The following is an 18595-nucleotide window of genomic DNA, read 5'->3' on the forward strand; positions in this document are numbered from 1 at the left end:
TTTTATGTGTGTGGGTGTTTTGCCTGCATGTATGTCTATGTACAGTGCCTGTAGAGATCAGAATAAGGTGCCAGATTTCCTTCAACTGGAGTTACAGATGCCATATGGGTGCTGGGAATCAAACTAGGTCCTCTGGGACAGCAGTCAATGTTCTAACTGAGAGCCATCTCCTGAGCCCCTATCTGCATTTTCCAACTAGCTATACTCACTCTACAATCCAGGGAGCCCTCAAGTTTAGCTCAGTCTTTGAATAGTAAGGTCACAGGCACACACCACCATACACATCATTTTTTGGTGTGTTTTGGATTTTTCTTTTTGGTTTTAAAGATTTCCTAAGCAAAAGAAGGCTTTTTAGTCTCTCTAATATGTTGAAATCCCCATTAATTTGGATTTTCCTCACAAAACACCATAGATTCGTTGAAGCAAAAGTGATCGCTATTATTTGACTCATTCTGACCCATAAATTTCATTCAAAAAATGTTATTCAGTCCATATACTTGACTTAAACCAGCTTTATAGTGTAAACTGCTAAACACAAACTCTCATCTGGAGCATGCTAAAGAAATGTAACACAGCCTGACCACAGAGCATACACATATTACTATAATTACCACTTCTCTTATGGCTGCCTCTGCTTTCATGTATGCATTTTTAAAAGCTGTTTGCTGAAACTTCAAAGGTAGTGCTTTCAAGCATCTGGAAGAATCTCCATGTTTCACATCCTGGAATAATCTTTAAAAACAAACAAAAATTAATTTATTACAAACCCGACAAATCAAAGCATATTCTAGAACAAAAGTAAACCACCATATAAGGTAAATACAGCAGCTCTTCCTTTGAAAGACTACTTTAGCAGTTCAGACCATCTGCTAAATGTTAAGGTCCTTAATCTATAAGCTAGTTTTTCCACATAGAAAAGATTTCAAAGATCTTTAACTACTGGTCAGATTTGAACACTAAACTCAAGCTATCAGAAAGATTCATCATCCTCTTGCCAAACATGAATCAAAAGAGTACACAAACTTCTTTATCAATCAGTTCTAATGTTTAATCAACCCCAAAATGAGTAGCTTAATGCTTTGATGTTCAGTTGGCATATTTGATGTGGAGGTTATCAATGCCTCTTACATAACACCCACATATTTTAAGGCAACTCTATAATGAATTTTGTCCTTGGTATTTATTAGAAATCTGTTACTTCTGATTCCTTTATTTTGCTAGCCTCTCCTGAAATACCCCAACATTGAATATCTAATAAATCAAAGAAAAAAACATTGAATCTGACTTACCTTTCTTGAAATTTTTGAAACTTAAGATTTTTTTTCCTCATGATACCACTACACTCAACTTATCACTTATAACCTGATAATTTTAACTTCAGTACAGTAAAAATTTTAACTCCCATACAACCACTAGCAATCTTGACAATGCCCTATTTTCTTACTAAAATAAATGAGGAATGAGGAACAACACCTGGTTCATGGAAAATCACTGTCACAGATTTATAGAGCAGTGGTTCTAAACCTTCCTAATGCTGTAACCCTTTAATATAGCTCCTCATGTTGTGGTGATCCTTAACCATAAAATTATCCTCATTGTTACTTTATAACAGTAATTTTGATACGGTTATAAATCATAATGTAAATATCTGTGTTTTTCGATAGTCTTAGGTGATCCCTGTGAAAGGGTCACCCAACAACCACAAAGTGTCACAACCCACAGTTTGAGAACTACTGTTATAGAGTCATGCTTGGATAATTTCTTTATGGCAACCTTCTCTTACTAGTCACCTAGATCTGAATAATATGCAAATTTTCAGCTTTCATTTTTTTTTTTTTTCTTTTTTGGTTTTTTGAGACAGAGTTTCTCTGTGGCTTTGGAGTCTGACCTGGAACTAGCTCTTGTAGACCCAGCTTTCATGTTTTTAAGGTAGCACAGAATTTCTTTTCCAAATACATTCATTTCAGCAATTGTCAATGAACACCAAACAGCAATCACATCAGCATCACACAAAATGAAGAAACTACATTTTATTTACTTATTTTTTGGTTTTTCAAGACAGGGTTTCTCTGTGTAGCTTTGTAGACCAGGCTGGTCTCGAACTCAAAGATCTGCCTGCCTCTGCCTCCTGAGTGCTGGGATTAAAGGCATGCGCCATCAGTGCCAGGCAAAACTATACTTTATTAACTCACTTAAAGCCATGGTAATATCCAAATATTCTTCTACACCTCCTGAGGCACCAGCAGGCACTTCTCATTCAAATCAATGACTTATTTTGCTCCATAGCACTAAGCAGGTTACCTTTCTAAGCCAGAGTTTTCACTTGTAAATTCAGGAAAATAATGTTATTTAAGTGATAGAACAGTCAGATTAAAGAAAAAACACAACTCCCAGGCACATGTATATATTAAGTGTATGTTACTGTTAACATTACAGCTAGTGAAATGTTGCTGCTATCAGCAGCATTACAAGAGTGCTGTGAAAACCTAACTCATTACCTATTGATTGACCCTGCAGCCAACATCCGAACTTGGTGATGATCATCAGCAAGAAACTGTGGAAATACTTCATTTACAGGAAAGTCTTGGCCCTTTACATTAAGAGTCGTCCATTTGGAATATGGATCGGCCTATAGTAAAGCAACAATTGAGGTTAAACACCAAACATTAAGAGAAAAAATCACTCATTAGCTTAAAAAAGGAGGCTTCGACTATTCCAATGAAGAACTTTCAAGACACATGGAGTAACTCACCTCAAGTAGAGTTTGAAGACACTTTACTAATGCCATTCTTACAGAGAATATACATTTCTTCTCCTTTGTTAGATGCCTGAAATTAGGTAAGATTGTCATGTAATAATTATCCAAACAAAAGCAAAGAGAAAAAAATTAAATGGCTATTAAAATTATCACAGGCAATTTCAAAAAAATCCTGTTTTAATTTTCATTATAAGAAAACATGCCAATATATTTATCTTCCCCAAAATTCAAGCTAAATAAAAGAAATTTTTTTTTTTTGGTTTTTTTTTTTTTTTTCAAGACAAGAGACAAGAGTTTCTCTGTGGTTTGGAGGCTGTCCAAAAACTCGCTCTAGGCTGGACTCGAACTCACAGAGATCCGCTTGCCTCTGCCTCCGGAGTGCTGGGATTAAGGGCGTGTGCTACCAACGCCCGACAAAAGAAATTCATTTTGATGTACATTTTTTTTGTATCTTGGAACTGACACACTTCAGGTGCCCATGCTATAGCAAACTGAATATAAACAGAACATCCTTTAAGTTTAAATCTATGTTATAAATCTAACAGAATGAGGCATCTAAGTTACATGTATCTAACAGAATGAGGCATGTAAGTTACATGTATGTTATTTCCTATAAGTATCGAATATGTTATTGTTGGTCCAGAGAGATGCCTCAGTGGGTAAAAGCACCTGCTGGACCTGAGTTCGGTCCCTGGGACCCACTTAGGGGAAGGAGAAAACCTAATACTAGTCGTTCTCTAACCTGAACATGTGCACCATGGCACGTGCTCAAAATTCCCCACACACATAAATAAAATGTCAGATGTTTAAAAATGTTACTGTGAGACTAAGAGTGAAATAAACAGCATCAAAGCCAATTGGTTCATCATCAACAATTCAATTGGTTTAGGATTGTTGCCCTTTTTTATGCAGCATCCATGTCAAGTTATATGTGATTCAAAATTTGCAGGGCCATATGATAAACACTTTAGAAAACAAAACTTTATAAAAAAAAAAATGTCGCTTTTCAATTAGGGACTGAAGACAGAGCTAGGGGAAGGACTCAATAGACAAAGTACATGCCATGTAATGTGAAAACCAGAGTCTGAATCTCCAGGACTCATGTAAAGTAAGATGCACTAGCATCCAAATGTAATCTCAGCATGCCTACAGCAAGCTGTAAAGCAGAAAAAGAGGAACTTGTGGGCCTGGTGCCTGGTATATGCAGCAGTGAAAGTAGTACCTGCTTCAAACACGTTACAAAGGGAGGACTGACACCAAAGTTGTTCTTTGACTGCCACAGGAGTGCAGTGACACACATGTACCCACACTCATGAAAGCAAACATTCACAAACATGTACATTTAGACTATGTCATGGTATTGTTAAAGATGCAAAAAGTTATACAAGATAATTGGGGGGGGGGATCACTAATGTACAGAGTTTACTTCAGCATCCAGAGGCAGAGAAAGAGACTTATACTTACCAAAATGCTCCAATCACTGTCAGGAACTGTCCTTGAGCATTCCTTGTGCTCTCAGTGTCTACACTGCCCTGACTTAGGTTTGTCACTATATGAAGGACATGGCTTAAAATTGTTTTACAAACATCTTGGTCACGACGATGCAGAGAACATGCAAGGCTGTGATAGACAAGGTTTTTGTTATAAGCTTACAAGAACATGTCAGTTTATAATTTAACGTGAACATAACATAACATGGCTTTCATTTCTTACGATAATGGTTTTAGAAGTTCATCAACATCTTCCATTGGCAATGAATGTTCTCTTCCAGGGAGATCCTTCAGAAGACCTAAGTACTAAGGTGGTTTAAAAAAAAAAAAAAAAAAAAAAAGCCAGCTTCACCCACAGATCACTTACTTTTAAAAACATAAACAAATTCAAACATGTACAGAGCTGTAAATTTCTAAACACAGCATATAATAAAATATCTTTCAAATCAAATATTAGATTCAAAACTCAGCACAATAGCCATAACTTAAATGGTTAAAAATCCTAACCATATGCCATGGAGTCTATATATACTCTCATCTGTAAAATGGGGATATATCAATTATATGGTGAAGTAACATAGTATAAACAATAACTTCCATTGCTGGAATTCAATAAATGATCATTACTGTCACCACTGCAGTTAAAAGATAAAGAATCTGAAACTACTATGTCTCTATACTCTCCGAAAAATGCTAAGTTCAATGGTGAAAAACTACTGAATTCTAGGAAGCAAAGATAATCCTGAGAAGTAAAATATTCTAACCTACCTATTTACCATGGCAATTCTGTAACTATGTGTTACAAATACTATATACACAAAGAGCTCTGGTACAAGTTACATTTATAATGGTAGTTATAAATAAGCAATCAATTTCTAGGAGGTGTTAAGCAATTTTGTAGTTACAACAAAAAAAACCCTAAGAGGTATTTCTCATATACTAACAAAGAATTTGTTCAAATCCTCTTTAATACCTAACATGCAAGTTATATGTAATGTTACTGAGAATGTGCATTAAACATTAAAGCTTCAAAAAAAAAAAGAAAGAAAGAAAAAAGAAAGCATATAACCCTTCCCATGAGTCAGGGGTAAAACAAGAATGAAACCAAGTGTCCCAAGTAAGATACAATGAAACCCATTTTGATTAGAGAATACTGTGCATGTTCAAAACATTCATGACAAGGAATTCCATTACATGATTAGGAATGTACCAGGTATGTATGCAAGTTTACCAAACCAAAGCTATAACTTTGAACACACCCAGAAGATACTCAATGGACAAGGAGCTATTTCCAACTGTTTACTGGGAATAAGATAAGGACATGTTCCACATGATAAGAAATTAGTTCCATAGAAGGTTACTGAGTAAATAAATTCATTACTTATTTGTTGGAAGGTAAGGTTTTCATTTTTTCTTATAAAGACAAAACACAGGAGCTACAAGTTGGGGGGGGGGGGTTAAGCCATAAAGATATGAATTGAAACTTAAGGTATATATTAGTAGCATTAGTTCAAAAGCAACACTCAGACCTCAAATTCCATGTTATGAATTATTTTTACAAATCTGTTTTTACTACTGCCGATTACACGCATAATCTCAGCACTTGTAAGGAAGACTGTTCAGTAGGCCAGCCTTAGCTACACAGTGAGAACCTGTCTCAAAGATGTTTCTTGTTCCAGTGTATAATAATTCATAATAATTACAGGGAATAATATTCAAAATACATCCAAGTTTCAATGTTTCAGCCTCAACTTCAATTCTTTACAGAAAAAACGAGAATTCTAGGCATAAAATGTATCTGTTACCCCATTTATTCAGTAAGACTGCTTCAGCACAACCGGCAAAACACATATATGAACACATGCCAAATAAATTTTATAACTAGTCTCAGATTTATCTTTCAAAAACAAACAAAAAATCAGGTCTTCAAAGTTACTGTACCACTCTTTCCCCTCCCAACCCCCCACAGTTTTGTTTTTAGAGAAAGGGCTTCTCTGTAGCTTTAAAGCCTGTCCTGGAACTGGATCTGTAGACCAGGCTGGCCTCAAACTCACAGAGATCCACCTGCCTCTCTCCGCCTCCCAAGTGCTGAGATTAAAGGTGTGAGCCACTATCACCCAGCATTACTGTACCACTCTCACACATTCAACTATTACATTTTTTTTTTTTTTTTTTTGGCAACACCAGACAAAATCAAAAAGCTTCTTCTTTCCACTTGACTCACCATATGTAGATGGAGGGATTTAGTAAGATCTAGTGTGCTAGAATCAAGTAGCATTAACAACTTTCTTCTAATATCAGCTGCTCTAAAAGACACAGTATTGTTCTGAGATGCAGTTACACATAGGCACAAGAACCTGAGCATGTCTAAAAGAAGATGATCTTGCTTTGACAGGTAGTCAGCAGTTAAAGGATTCATGGCACCTAAAAACAAAAGGCACTTATTAACACTCAGAGAGGGGCACAGTAGACTAACACAATTTCAAACATCTTTCCAGACTAATACAATCTAAACCATCCTCCCGCTTTCCACAGTCCAAATAATCTATCATGTAGTATTTTTTAAACTATTTTAAGTTTTTCCATGAAGAATAAAATAAGAAACTAATAAATTTGATGTTTAAAATGAGAATAATTTAAAATGAATAGCAAAGAGAGACAGTGAAGTGGACTCAGCAACTAAGAGTGCTTACATGCAGCCAACAAAACTGGGTTTGAAACCGGGAGTGCATAACCCACAGTGGAAGGGGAGAACTGACTCCTGGAACACTGTCCTCCAACCTCCACACGTGTGCCCACATTAACACACACGAAAACAGGAAATAATAAAAACAGTAATATATATTTTAAATGCCCAGGAATGGTGGCACACACTTTTAATCTCAGCACTTGGGAGGCAGAGGCAGATGAATTTTTGAGTTTGTAGGCCAGCTTGGTCTACATAATGAATTCCAAGACGGGAAGGACTACATAGAAAAACTGTTTCCAGAAAAAAAAAATAATGTATAGAAAAAGAATGATCTAAGTAGACTATACCTAAGGGAAATGAAATTATCATTAAAGTTTTATTCAATGAGGCCCTTTAAGTGACAAATTCACATAAAGTGGTAAAAGAAACCCCAAGCATTGAACAATTATTTACCAACAGTACTCTGGTTCTCTCCAGAATCATTTGCATCATTCAAAGTACTAGCAGGGTAATCACTAAACAGACTTGTGGATGATGGACCCTGTGCCTCCATCAGATTTTCATCAGCATCCTCTTTCACTGAGTGGACTTCTCTATAATCAAATGGCTTTTTCATACAGGATGCCTTTAGAGAGAAATAATAAAGATGCTGTTTTCAACTCTTTCAGAAACACCCTAATCCATCATATTGTAGGAAGTGAATATATAAACTAGAATCTGTTTAGGTAACAGGATAATAACAAAACTAATAATTTCTTATATTAAAAACTACCATAGGCCAGCAAGGTGGTTCATGGGATAAAGGGACTTGCTGCCATGCCAGATGACCTGAGTTGAATCCCTGTGATCCACATGTTAGGAGAAATAGACTCCAGAAATTTTTCTCTTTCATATGTGCACTGTGACACATGTGCCCCCACACAAGCATAAAATAAATAAATGTCATAAAAAAGTCTAGCAGTCATGCCATATTGTAAACACTCAAACACCATTCTGTACCCCCACAAACATACAGAACTATATACTTTGCAACATTTAATATGCTTTTAAAATTTAGCACCAGAAATTGATGAAAGCACAGAAGGAGTATCATTATTAGGACTATTTTGTGGGACAATAACGATGTCCACCAAAATTAAAATTAAAGAGCACAGAGGTATGTGCCTGCAGGCCCACCTCTTTGGATACCTGAAGCAAAAGAATCATTTGAGCCTAGAGTTCAAGGTGAACCTTGGCAACAAAATTAAGATCTTACTGTAACATACACACACATACACACACACTCACACACGCTCTCCAAAATTCTCACACATTCCTTTGAACAATAGAGATCCTTTCTTGGATCCCTTCAAGTGTACAAATACAAGAAGACAGAACAGAAATGCAGGGGTCCCTATAGCAGAGCTGTTGGTTAGAAGGGAAAATGACTTGAAATTTCCAGTGAGAGCAGATGGGTATGGCGGGCAGGGAGTATGTGTGCCTAAGCAGACTGCTTGCAAGGCTTAAGCAGGCTGACTGTCAAAATTCAAGGCCAGGGCTGGAGAGAGCGCTCAGAGGTTAAAAGCACTGGCTGCTCTTCCAAAGGCCCTGAGTTCAATTCCAAGCAATCACATTCCAGCAATCTATAATGAGATCTGGTGCCCTCTTCTGGCATGCAGGTGTACATGGAGGCAGAATGTTGTAATCATAATAAATAAATAAATTTAAAAAAAAAAAAATCAAGGCCAAACCAGGGTGTGTAATCAATAACAGGCTAGGCTAGCCAGGGATACCCTAGCAAGATATGCTCTTAAAAAAAAAAAAAAAAAAAAAAAGAAGAAGGAGGAGGAGGAGGAAGGAGGAGGAGGAAAAGAAAAAGAAAAAGAAAAAAGAGTAAAAGAGGAAGGATTTTTTTTTTAAATAATGTGTTATTCCCATAGAGATATATACACACACACTATTTGTAGGCAGTGGAATACCATAACTGCCAAATAAAGCACAGCAGTGTGCACTTGAAAGTAAGTATACTAACACGGTAAACAATTTGTCATGAATTACAAATTATGAAATTACAGAATATTTTTTTACTCAGTAAACAATTAAAGTTTCTTCAGGTACTGTATACATGTTATACAGCATGTATAAGAAAAGTCCAAGGTCATAGAAGATACAGTATAAATACCACAGAGAAAAAAAAAGCCCCCTAGAAGACAAGGTCTTTTCCTCTACTTTGGGAGTTCTTTGTTGTTTGTTTGTTTTTTAATGAAATGTCAAAGCATGGTGGCACACACCTTTAATCCCAGCACTGGGGAGGCAGAGGCAGACCTCTGTGAGTTCAAGGTCAACCTGGTCTACAAGGCAAGTTCTAGGCTAGCTAAGCTATATAGTGAGAACATATCCTGTATAATAAATTGAATCTATCAGTCAGTTATTTAGTAGGAAATTAAAAAGCAACTAAGCTACTCTGCCAGATACTGATACTATTAAATCAATTTAGATTGGTCAGTGGTAGACACTTTTGCATGCAAGCCTGAAATCCTGAGTTCAATCACTAGATCCTAGAAAATGACAGACAAGAATCCATTCCCAAGAACTGTCCTCTGACCTCCACATACACTGTGATAAACATGTGCCGGCTTGTTTGTGCCTGCTCATCCTCCCTCCTTCTCTCTCACACATTATGTATATATAACTATAATTGTATCTCAGAATCAATGAAATTTATTAGAAAAAAAAAGATTCATACTTACTAAACTTCTACAAATATCTGCAATGTCATTCATAAGCTTTGATGTTAACAATCGAAGGAAAAAGCTGGATACCATCTTGTGTGGATTATGCTGTAATATAAACAAAGATCCAAGCAATAAAAAAAAATAAAACAAATACAGATTTTTGGTGACAATATTTTCTCTATTTTGAATGAAATGTAGATAAAGATTCCAGAACTGAGACCAAATTACAAGTTGAGGTATACTACCATCTTTCTTTTTTTAAGAACAAGGACTTATTGAGTCCATTTCAAGAGGGTAGTTAACTAGAAAGTAACCAGAATAGCAACTACAGCCTAATCTCTTTTCTTAAGGAAATAATAAATGAGGTAAATGTCTGTGTGTTGATGCATCATTAAAATATCAGCTACTGATCCTAAACATAATAAGCAATTGACTGTGAGACTCACTCTTTCATTTCATGCCTTCCACATGTATATAAAAATACAGGAAAGCAATCCTGTCTTGGAAAAAAAAAAAAAAAAAAAAGCCCAAAGGGTAAAAGTAACATTTGTACTAGTATCGTTTATCTTTGTTAGCACTTCTCAGTCTGAGCCATCCTAGGAAAGCATTATTTATATTTGTAGCACTTGTCACCTGTGGTATAAGGCTATGGAAAATCACAGACTTGTTAACAATGAAGCAATAAATTAATGAAAATGTGCTAGCAATAAAAGACTATGTAGACTACATATTTATATATATATATATATATTTCTTCATATATATATGAAGAAAATGAAGTTACAGAATAAGTTTCATGAGAAACCAATATTCTCAGAATATTCATATTTATCATTCAATTTAATTTCAGATCAGCATTTAAACTTAAAAATATATCAAAAACTCAACACCACTAAATAATAAGTCCCATGAATAGACTATACTACCAAGAAGATGATCTTACCTTGGTATGTCTACATAAGCAACTTGTACATAGATGTATCACATTTCTCAATGAACCAATTCTAGATTCCTCATTTGTCTTATTTTTAAATAGAGAGATACTTTCTCCTGCACATTGCATTAGAGACTATTTAGAACAGAAGAAAAAGAAATTCCAGTTAAAAATAACTTAGTATTGCTATTTTGAAGTTTCATTTAAGAACCAAAACTAAATATATTGACAAACTGAATATGAAACTGGGAATGGGGACAGACACTTGTGATCCCAGCACTTGGGAAAGGCTGAGGCCAAAGGATCATGAGGCTAGCCTTGGCTAAAAGCGGAGACCCTGTCTCAAGATAAAGAAAAAAAAATGGAAAAGAAAAAGGAGAAGGAGAAGAAAGAACAGAAGGAAGGAAGGAAGGAAGGAAGGAAGGAAGGAAGGAAGGAAGGAAGGAAGGAAGGGAAGGGAAGGGAAGGAAGGAAGGAAGGAAGGAAGGAAGGAAGAAGGAAGGAAGGAAGGGTGCACATGGTCATGCAACAAGGTTACAACACCTAAAAAGAAAATGACAAATCCAATCTATGGGTGGCAATGCACCTATAATCCCAGTGCTCAGAGGGTACTAGATCTTTAGTTCCGGGCACGTTGGACTACACAGTGAGACCCTGTTTCAACAAACAAAATAATAGCAAAAACCAACTTTAATCTATACCCTGTCCCTTTGCAAATCCCACCACAGATAAAACATACTAGTATCAAGAGATTAAGAAAATTTTAACCTTAGAACATTCTTGATTAATATATCCAATCAAGAACTCTTCACTACAGATTATCTTGAGGAAAAATTTTAAGAGTGCATAGCCAGTCATGGTGGAGCACACCTTTAGTCCCAGAACTTGGGAGGCCAAGGCAGGCAGATCAGTGAGTTCCAGGACAATTAGGGACTCTATCTCAAAATAATAATAACAATAATAACAATTAAATATCAGTATTGTAATGAGGTTACATTGTGATAGAGATCATTTACCATATTTATTACTTATAATAATTACACATCTTAAGAAGGACATACTATTTCTTTAGACTATATAAAGGAAAGGAAAAAAGTTTATGCATATTGAGCATCTCTTATCTAAAATATACAGGACAAAAAACATTTCAGAATCTGGAATTATTTACATATACATAACAAGATATCTTTGTGAAAGATCCCAAATCTAAAAACAAAACTCATCTCTTTCATCAACTCTGTGTTGATTAGTTTTTTTGTCAATTTGACACCAGCTAGTCACATGAGAAGACGGACCTTAATTGAAAATTTGGTCTATAGGCAAGTCTGTGGGGCATATTCTTGACTGATCATTGCTGTAGAAGGGCACAGTCTACTGTGCACAACGCCATCCCTGGGCAGGTCCTGGGTAAAAACCAAAGTTGGTAACCCAGGAGGAGCAAGCCAATATACAACATTCCTCCATGGCATCTGTTTCAGTACCCATCTTGAGGTTCCTGCGCTGACTGCCCTCAATACTGGACCATGATCCTGATACATAATCCAAATACACCTTTCCTCCCCATGTTGCTTTTAACCAGTCTTTATCACAACAACAGAAAACCAAAGACAACATCTTACACACATCTGATTCTAACCTATGTCTACATCTTGACTATGACCTGTCATATGAGGGCAGATGTGGAAATTTTCATCATAGTGGTTGTGCTGGGACTCAAATTTTCTAGTTCTAAAATGTTTCAGATTGCCTATTTTCAGATTTGGGACATTCAACATATACAAAAATTTATTTTTCCTAATTCTTCCAGGAATTCACTTCATTTAAATCTATCAAACTTTATCAATATAAATATTCCTACCTTGGCTTTCTGGAACAATTCTGATTTATATGCTTCCTCTTCCATTATTATACCCACAAAACAGTAGCAGCCAAGAACGCCCACCAAAAGACTTGAACATCGGACAAGTGTTTCTGGGCTTGTAATCTTAAAATAAATCATAGATTTAAAAATATAGTATTAGGTATAAATAATTCTGTATACTTTGGAATTACCTTTGGAAGAACAAGTTCATGTACATATGAGGAAATAAAAATTCAGCAGAGCTAAAACTGGAATGCTCTAGGGTAACCTTTAAAACCAGCATAAAGATGACTGCAAAGTTAGGATAACCAATATTCCAAAACAAACAGTCTAAGTTATTCCTAAAGAGGGAAGAGTCTATGTTTCAATTTTAAAAAAGCAGCACTAGAGAGAAAGACACCATATGACAGAGCTTGGGTGGAGGGCTTTTTTTCGGGGGGGGAGAAAAATCAATGGGGAAAAGGGGGAGGGGAGAAGGGAGACCGCTCTCTGAGGACAGGAGCAGCAGAAGAAAAGAGACAGGCAGAGAGAGAGAAAGAAAAAGGGGGGAGGGAGAGACAGAGGCAGGAAGAGAAGCAGAGGGAGAGAAAGATGGGAGGTGAGCAGGGCCCTTTTAAAAGGGAATGGGATGAGTGTGCACAGGTGGTGTTCTTAGTGACTACAGCTGAGGGTGTATCTTGTCAGAAAAATCAAGGACAGGTCAGCACAGATGCCTAAAAACTAACAATATGTCCTTTTACTCCTCCCAAGGGAGAAACACACAAGAAGGGAGAAAGAAAAGTCTGGCAAGCAAACAACGGTCTTAGAACACGAGTACAAAACTGGCCATGCCGCTCAGTGGTAGAGTGCTTGCCTAACAAACACAAGGTCGGTCCTAGGTTTGACTACAGTATTGAAGGGGAAAACAACAAGACTTTGAACATGATCGAAAACTAGTTTCATAGAAAAGTTGGCGATGCCGGGCATTGGTGGCACATGCCTTTAATCCCAGCACTCAGGAGGCAGAGGCAGGCAGATCTCTGTGAGTTCGAGGCCAGCCTGGTCTCCAGAGTGAGTTCCAGGATAGGCTCCAAAGCTACACAGAGAAACCCTGTCTGGGGGGGGGGGGGGGGAGATGATTGGTGAAGACCACATGGTGACTATTGCTGCTTGATAAAGTTTCAACTTTGTGAACCACAATTCTCCAGCACCCCCCCCCTTTTTTTTTTCATTTTTAATGATTCTCACTATTATGCCATTCCCTTTAGGAAATTTTGTGCAGTCTTTGGTGAAGGATGAAAATGGATTAAATGGCAGCCTCTACAAAATTCTATGGAAACCCCCCCTCTGCCTCCACACATCAAGAAACCATATAGAGTACTAACTGCCTGTTCCCACACAAGTTAACACCAAGCTGCTAGAAAATTTAGGTAAGTAACATATGCTTGATGAATAAGGTATACTTATAAATTCCTAAGGTCATTTTCCCTGGCTACTTAATTCACTCCTTTGGGAAGCTTACAAGTGAAAGGGGTAAACTAAACTGAAAGGCTTTACTTTGAGGAATGAAAGAACCAGAACTTCACTCAGCCCCCTGCTTTAGCAGCCATGACAGGCTACAGAAAAGACATGTAGGCCTCTGACACAAGGAAACTCCAGATCCTCTGGTCTTCTGGAGCCTAGGGCCAAAACTGAACACAAAGAAACTCTAGACCCCCCTCTCCCGCCCCAGCCTCCTAGACACTTTGTTCCTGGTCAATGTTTGGCCACAAAAGAAACTCCAGGGGAGACCAAAACCTTCCCTATAGTCTCCAGGATACAGTTCTGAAAACTATTGGTATCTATGAACAACAGGCCACCTTCAAGTAACAAGACAAAGCCATTGAGACCACAGAATATTCCCCTCAGCACTAACCAATGAGAATAATTGGTACACAGGTATTTCATGCCAAAATATGACTTTGAGAAATTTTCCTGATTGTTCCCAAGTGTCAACCAATCAGAAACCAACCCGTACCTACTGATGTAATGCTGTAACTTGTGCCTTTAAAACCCAGCAGTAGACAGGGAACTTCACCCCCTCTGGAGGCTGCTGGGGTTCCTCCCATAGTAGGATGAACAATTTAATAAACCTTGTGCATTTGCATCGGTGGTCTGTCTCCCTGGTCTCTTTGGGGATCCTTGTGACTCAGGCACAAAAACAAGCTATTTAAAATTTTGTCATTTACATAACACAAGACTTTGTGGAAGATATAAGGATTAAACTATTATGCTCTTTAAGCAAATTATAGCCAAGGTTGAGATATATAGACATATAAATACCCATAATACAAAGAAAATACTAATTAAGTGCCCTTAAAATTATAATACTATGGTGGAGAGATGACTCAGTGGTTAGGAGTGCTGACTGCTCTTCCAGAGGACAGAGGTTCAATTCCCAGCACCCACATAGCAGTTCCACTGTCTGTAATTCCAGTTCCAGAGGACCTGATACCCACGGCAAAACACCAATGCACATAAAATAAAAATAAATTTTAAGAAGTAAAGCTAGTTGTTTTTTAAAAAATTATAATACTAAATACAATGACTTTTTTGTTGTTTTTCTTTTTTGCTTCTTCAGGACAGGGTTTCTTTGTGTAGTCCTTGACATCCTGGAGATTGGTCTCAAACGTTGAGATTCACCTGGCTCTGCCTTCCAAGTGCTGGATTAAATGCATGAGCCACCACACCCAGCTGTTATTTGTTTTTTTGTTTTTGATTTTGTTTTTTCCAGCGAAGGTATCTCTGTGTATCCCTGGCTGTCCTGGAACTAGCTTTTAGACCATACTGTCTTTAACTCAGATATTCACCTGCCTCTGCTCTGCCTCCCAAGTATGGGGATCAAAGGTATGCTCCACTATACCCAAATACTGTATTAGCAGTTGAAAAAACTACTATGGCTTCCACAACAAATACAACATGTGGCCATCAGAATACATGGAACAGGCTAGATATACACCATGCACAGAAAGAAATGGTGTTTTACAAGAGAAGAGCATATATGAAATTATGATGTCATGTTACCTCTAAAACCTGGGTATCTACTCGTCAGTCCATCCCACACATTTTAAAATCATTCCCCTTGCTGCAAATATAACAAATCTACTAGGTTTTTCCTTTTTTTGTGACTAAATTTTCTTCTTTTGTTCCAGCATGTTCATTCTGTACTGGAATTCTTAAACTCACATCAGCACTATTTTCCACTAACTACCCAAAGAATTCTTTTGCCTACAGAATTCCTGGGACAAAATATCTAAAAATTATTTTCCTTCACCCATGCTAACTTTCCCTAGTTGTTGGCATGTGCCACCACTTTACTTAAAACCAGGCTTCTCTCATCTTTGAAACCTTTCACTCCCCTATTTCTCCTTCCTAACAATCTAGGAAAGTTCAAAAATAGACCTCAATTCTGTTTTGTTTTTTTTTTTTTTTTTAAGAGAAACCTTGGCCAGGTGGTGGTGGTACATGCCTTTAATCCCAGCACTCTGAGACAGGGGCAGGTTGATCTATGTGAGTTCAAAGCCACCCTGGTCTACAGTATGAGTTCGGGACAGACTCCAAATTTACAGAGAAACTCTGTCTCAGAAAAAAAAAAAAGAAAAGAAAAGAAAAAGAAAAAAGAAATCTCACCTCAGAAGAATAATTATTTAGAAGCTGTTCTGATAATTCCAGAAGATAATGATCCAATGATTCCTTGAGATTTTGGTGGACAGAAAAGCCAACAGAAGAGTGAGATTTTTCTACAGTACATTCTTTCACAGTGGTTAAAAAATCCATCTTGTCAAAAGTTGTCTGAAGAAATAGTTCTTCTACTTCTGAAAATGAAGGCTCTTCTTTATCTTGGCAGTGTTGTTCACTTCAAGAGTAAGATTACTGATTAATAACCACCATCAAAATACTTTCTCAACTTATTTGCAACATATTACATATAAAAACATCAAGGAATCATTTACACCAAAGACTGTTCATATAATTTGAGAATTACTATGTCAAATGCTTCTCTTCTTTGGACTTTTACAGCAAATTGAATTCAGGCTTGAAAATGTCATTATTCCCTAGCAAATTTTACTCACATTAATATAAAAACCACAATTTAAAAGGCAAATTCAGAGAACTATTTAGACATTAACACTAGATAACTGAATATAACTACCAAAAACATTGCCTTCTTTTCACCTTTTATCTCCAAAATGCAGGATTTTTCTTTCATTTAATGCATTTGAGTGAGAGAATGGGATACTTCATGTCAATGAGTTACTTTCAGACACAGAGAAAAACTTTAGTCAACCAACTAAAAACAAGGTTTTAGATATTTTAACTTTAAATGTAATTAGGTTTGACTGATTCTAGTTACACTGCTCAGGATCATCTCAAATTTCTGATTTCAAGATATTCTTGTCTCAGTTTCAGTGTTGGGACCACAGGACATCATTATATCCAACTCTCACTAGGTTTTGTTACCTCCCTGATATCCATTTAGCTAGGTGTGTGTGTGTGTGTGTGTGTGTGTGTGTGTGTGTGTGTGTGTGTGTGTGAGAGAGAGAGAGAGAGAGAGAGAGAGAGAGAGAGAGAGAGAGATTTGTGCCTCAGAGAGAGAGAGATTTGTGCCTCAGACACACATGTGAAGCCATATGATAAATTTGCTGGAGTCAGTTCTTACTTCCAGCATGTTAGACCCAAGGACCTATCAAGTTTGAAAGGTGTCTATACCTCCTGAGCTGTCTCACTGGCCCATTTTTAAACCTAATAAATTTTATTCAACATACAAAAAAAAAAAAATGGGTCTCTCCTAAAAACTCACTTCATATAAAAATTTTGTTCCCAATTTCCCATCAGCACTGTTCAGTTTTTTGTACTGACATTTGTTGTACATGTTATAAAATACAGTAATGAAATTGGAACCTTCATCCAAAGTTATAGACATAAATTATAATCACTGATAAGAAACTTCTCCCCCTGCTTAACTATAGTGATTTTTTTCTTTAATTATACCAATTAAGATCGTAATTACCAATAAGATAAGCTTCCACCCAGCTAAAATTATCTAATTAGTACTATATCTTAAAATGTCATATATTTTCTTATATAACATACCAATCTGGCACACTTTGAAAAAACTTCATTGCAGCTCTAGAATTTTTCATAGTGAGACTTACAAGAATTTTCTCCAGTACAAGATGAGGAAAATTACTAAAAAAAGAAAAATGAAAAGCTTTACTTAAATGAACACATGCCATTAGGAAAAACAACAAAATAAAACTCTTTAACATTCCTGTATACAGATTATGACCTCTAAAACTGAGATTCCCAAACTAAAAATGCTTTCATCTGTCCTGAATCAACTTAGTCTTTGAAAGAATTTAGTAAAGAGGTTGGAACAATGCTACTATAGTTTCCAACACTACTTAGAATAAGTTATATATAATTTTAAAAGCAGGATTTATTTTTTAAAATTATTTAATATTTTTATATGTGTTGAGTGTTTTCCTTCATCAATGTCTGTGTGTTGTGTGTGTGCCTGATGCCCAGAAAGGCCAGAAGATTCCGAGACTGGAATTACACAGTTGTGAGCTTCCATGTGGGTACTAAAAATCTAACGGAGGTCCTCCAGAAGAATAGCCAAGTGCTTTTAATTGCTTGAGTCATCTTTCTAGCACCCCTCCTCCAACAGTATTTCTGAAATAAAAGATTATAAACTAAAGTAAAAACATTATGTTCTATCCTCTAAGGGAAAGATAAACCTGGTCCATCCTAGGGCTTAAGTCCTACTTTGTTTTTCTTATAATTGATGTAACAAATTTCATTCAGACGATACCCATTATGATTAAGGAATAAGGAGGAGATATGGGGCTTGTTCACGGAAGGTGACAAAGAAACACCCCGACCAGGTGTTTAAAGGCCCTAAGTGCTAGGGTTAAAGGCCCTAGCACTTAGGAGGCAGAGGCAGGAGAGGCAATCCCTCTAAGAGGTCAACTTAGTCCAAGCCAGACCAGCCAGAGTTAGAGCCTGTCTCAAAAACAAAACAAACAAAAAACCCAACCCTCCACAGCAAAGAACAGATGGGAGAAAGACATTTTGATGTCACACAATAAAATGAGTGATCATAATAATTTACTATGTATTTTTAAAAT

The 18595-nt window shown here is 36.6% G+C and overlaps 1 protein-coding gene across 8 annotated transcripts in view; it reads right to left on the bottom strand.

The window, feature by feature from the left end:
• The window catches only part of LOC100754226 (serine-protein kinase ATM), a 107422-nt gene that overhangs the window by 66462 nt on the left and 22365 nt on the right, over positions 1 to 18595 (bottom strand). For 6 of the 8 annotated variants that reach the window (XR_004769615.1, XR_004769616.1, XM_027415088.2 and 3 more), the window contains exons 12-23: positions 17559 to 17654; positions 16095 to 16320; positions 12444 to 12569; positions 10595 to 10720; positions 9667 to 9756; positions 7391 to 7562; positions 6473 to 6672; positions 4472 to 4554; positions 4223 to 4378; positions 2753 to 2828; positions 2499 to 2629; positions 612 to 732 (exon numbers count right to left, since the gene is read on the bottom strand). Coding sequence is in view for 6 of the 8 variants with exons in the window: in XM_027415088.2 (XP_027270889.1) it covers positions 612 to 732; positions 2499 to 2629; positions 2753 to 2828; positions 4223 to 4378; positions 4472 to 4554; positions 6473 to 6672; positions 7391 to 7562; positions 9667 to 9756; positions 10595 to 10720; positions 12444 to 12569; positions 16095 to 16320; positions 17559 to 17654 (1603 nt within the window). In the remaining 2 variants the exon portion in view is untranslated. Of the gene's footprint in view, positions 1 to 611; positions 733 to 2498; positions 2630 to 2752; positions 2829 to 4222; positions 4379 to 4471; positions 4555 to 6472; positions 6673 to 7390; positions 7563 to 9666; positions 9757 to 10594; positions 10721 to 12443; positions 12570 to 16094; positions 16321 to 17558; positions 17655 to 18595 lie in introns of those variants that run through there. The other 2 variants (XM_035443696.1, XM_035443697.1) reach the window with 2 other exon arrangements.

The sequence above is a fragment of the Cricetulus griseus genome, chromosome 4 (genome assembly GCF_003668045.3).
Source record: "Cricetulus griseus strain 17A/GY chromosome 4, alternate assembly CriGri-PICRH-1.0, whole genome shotgun sequence".
Taxonomy (NCBI): domain Eukaryota; kingdom Metazoa; phylum Chordata; class Mammalia; order Rodentia; family Cricetidae; genus Cricetulus; species Cricetulus griseus.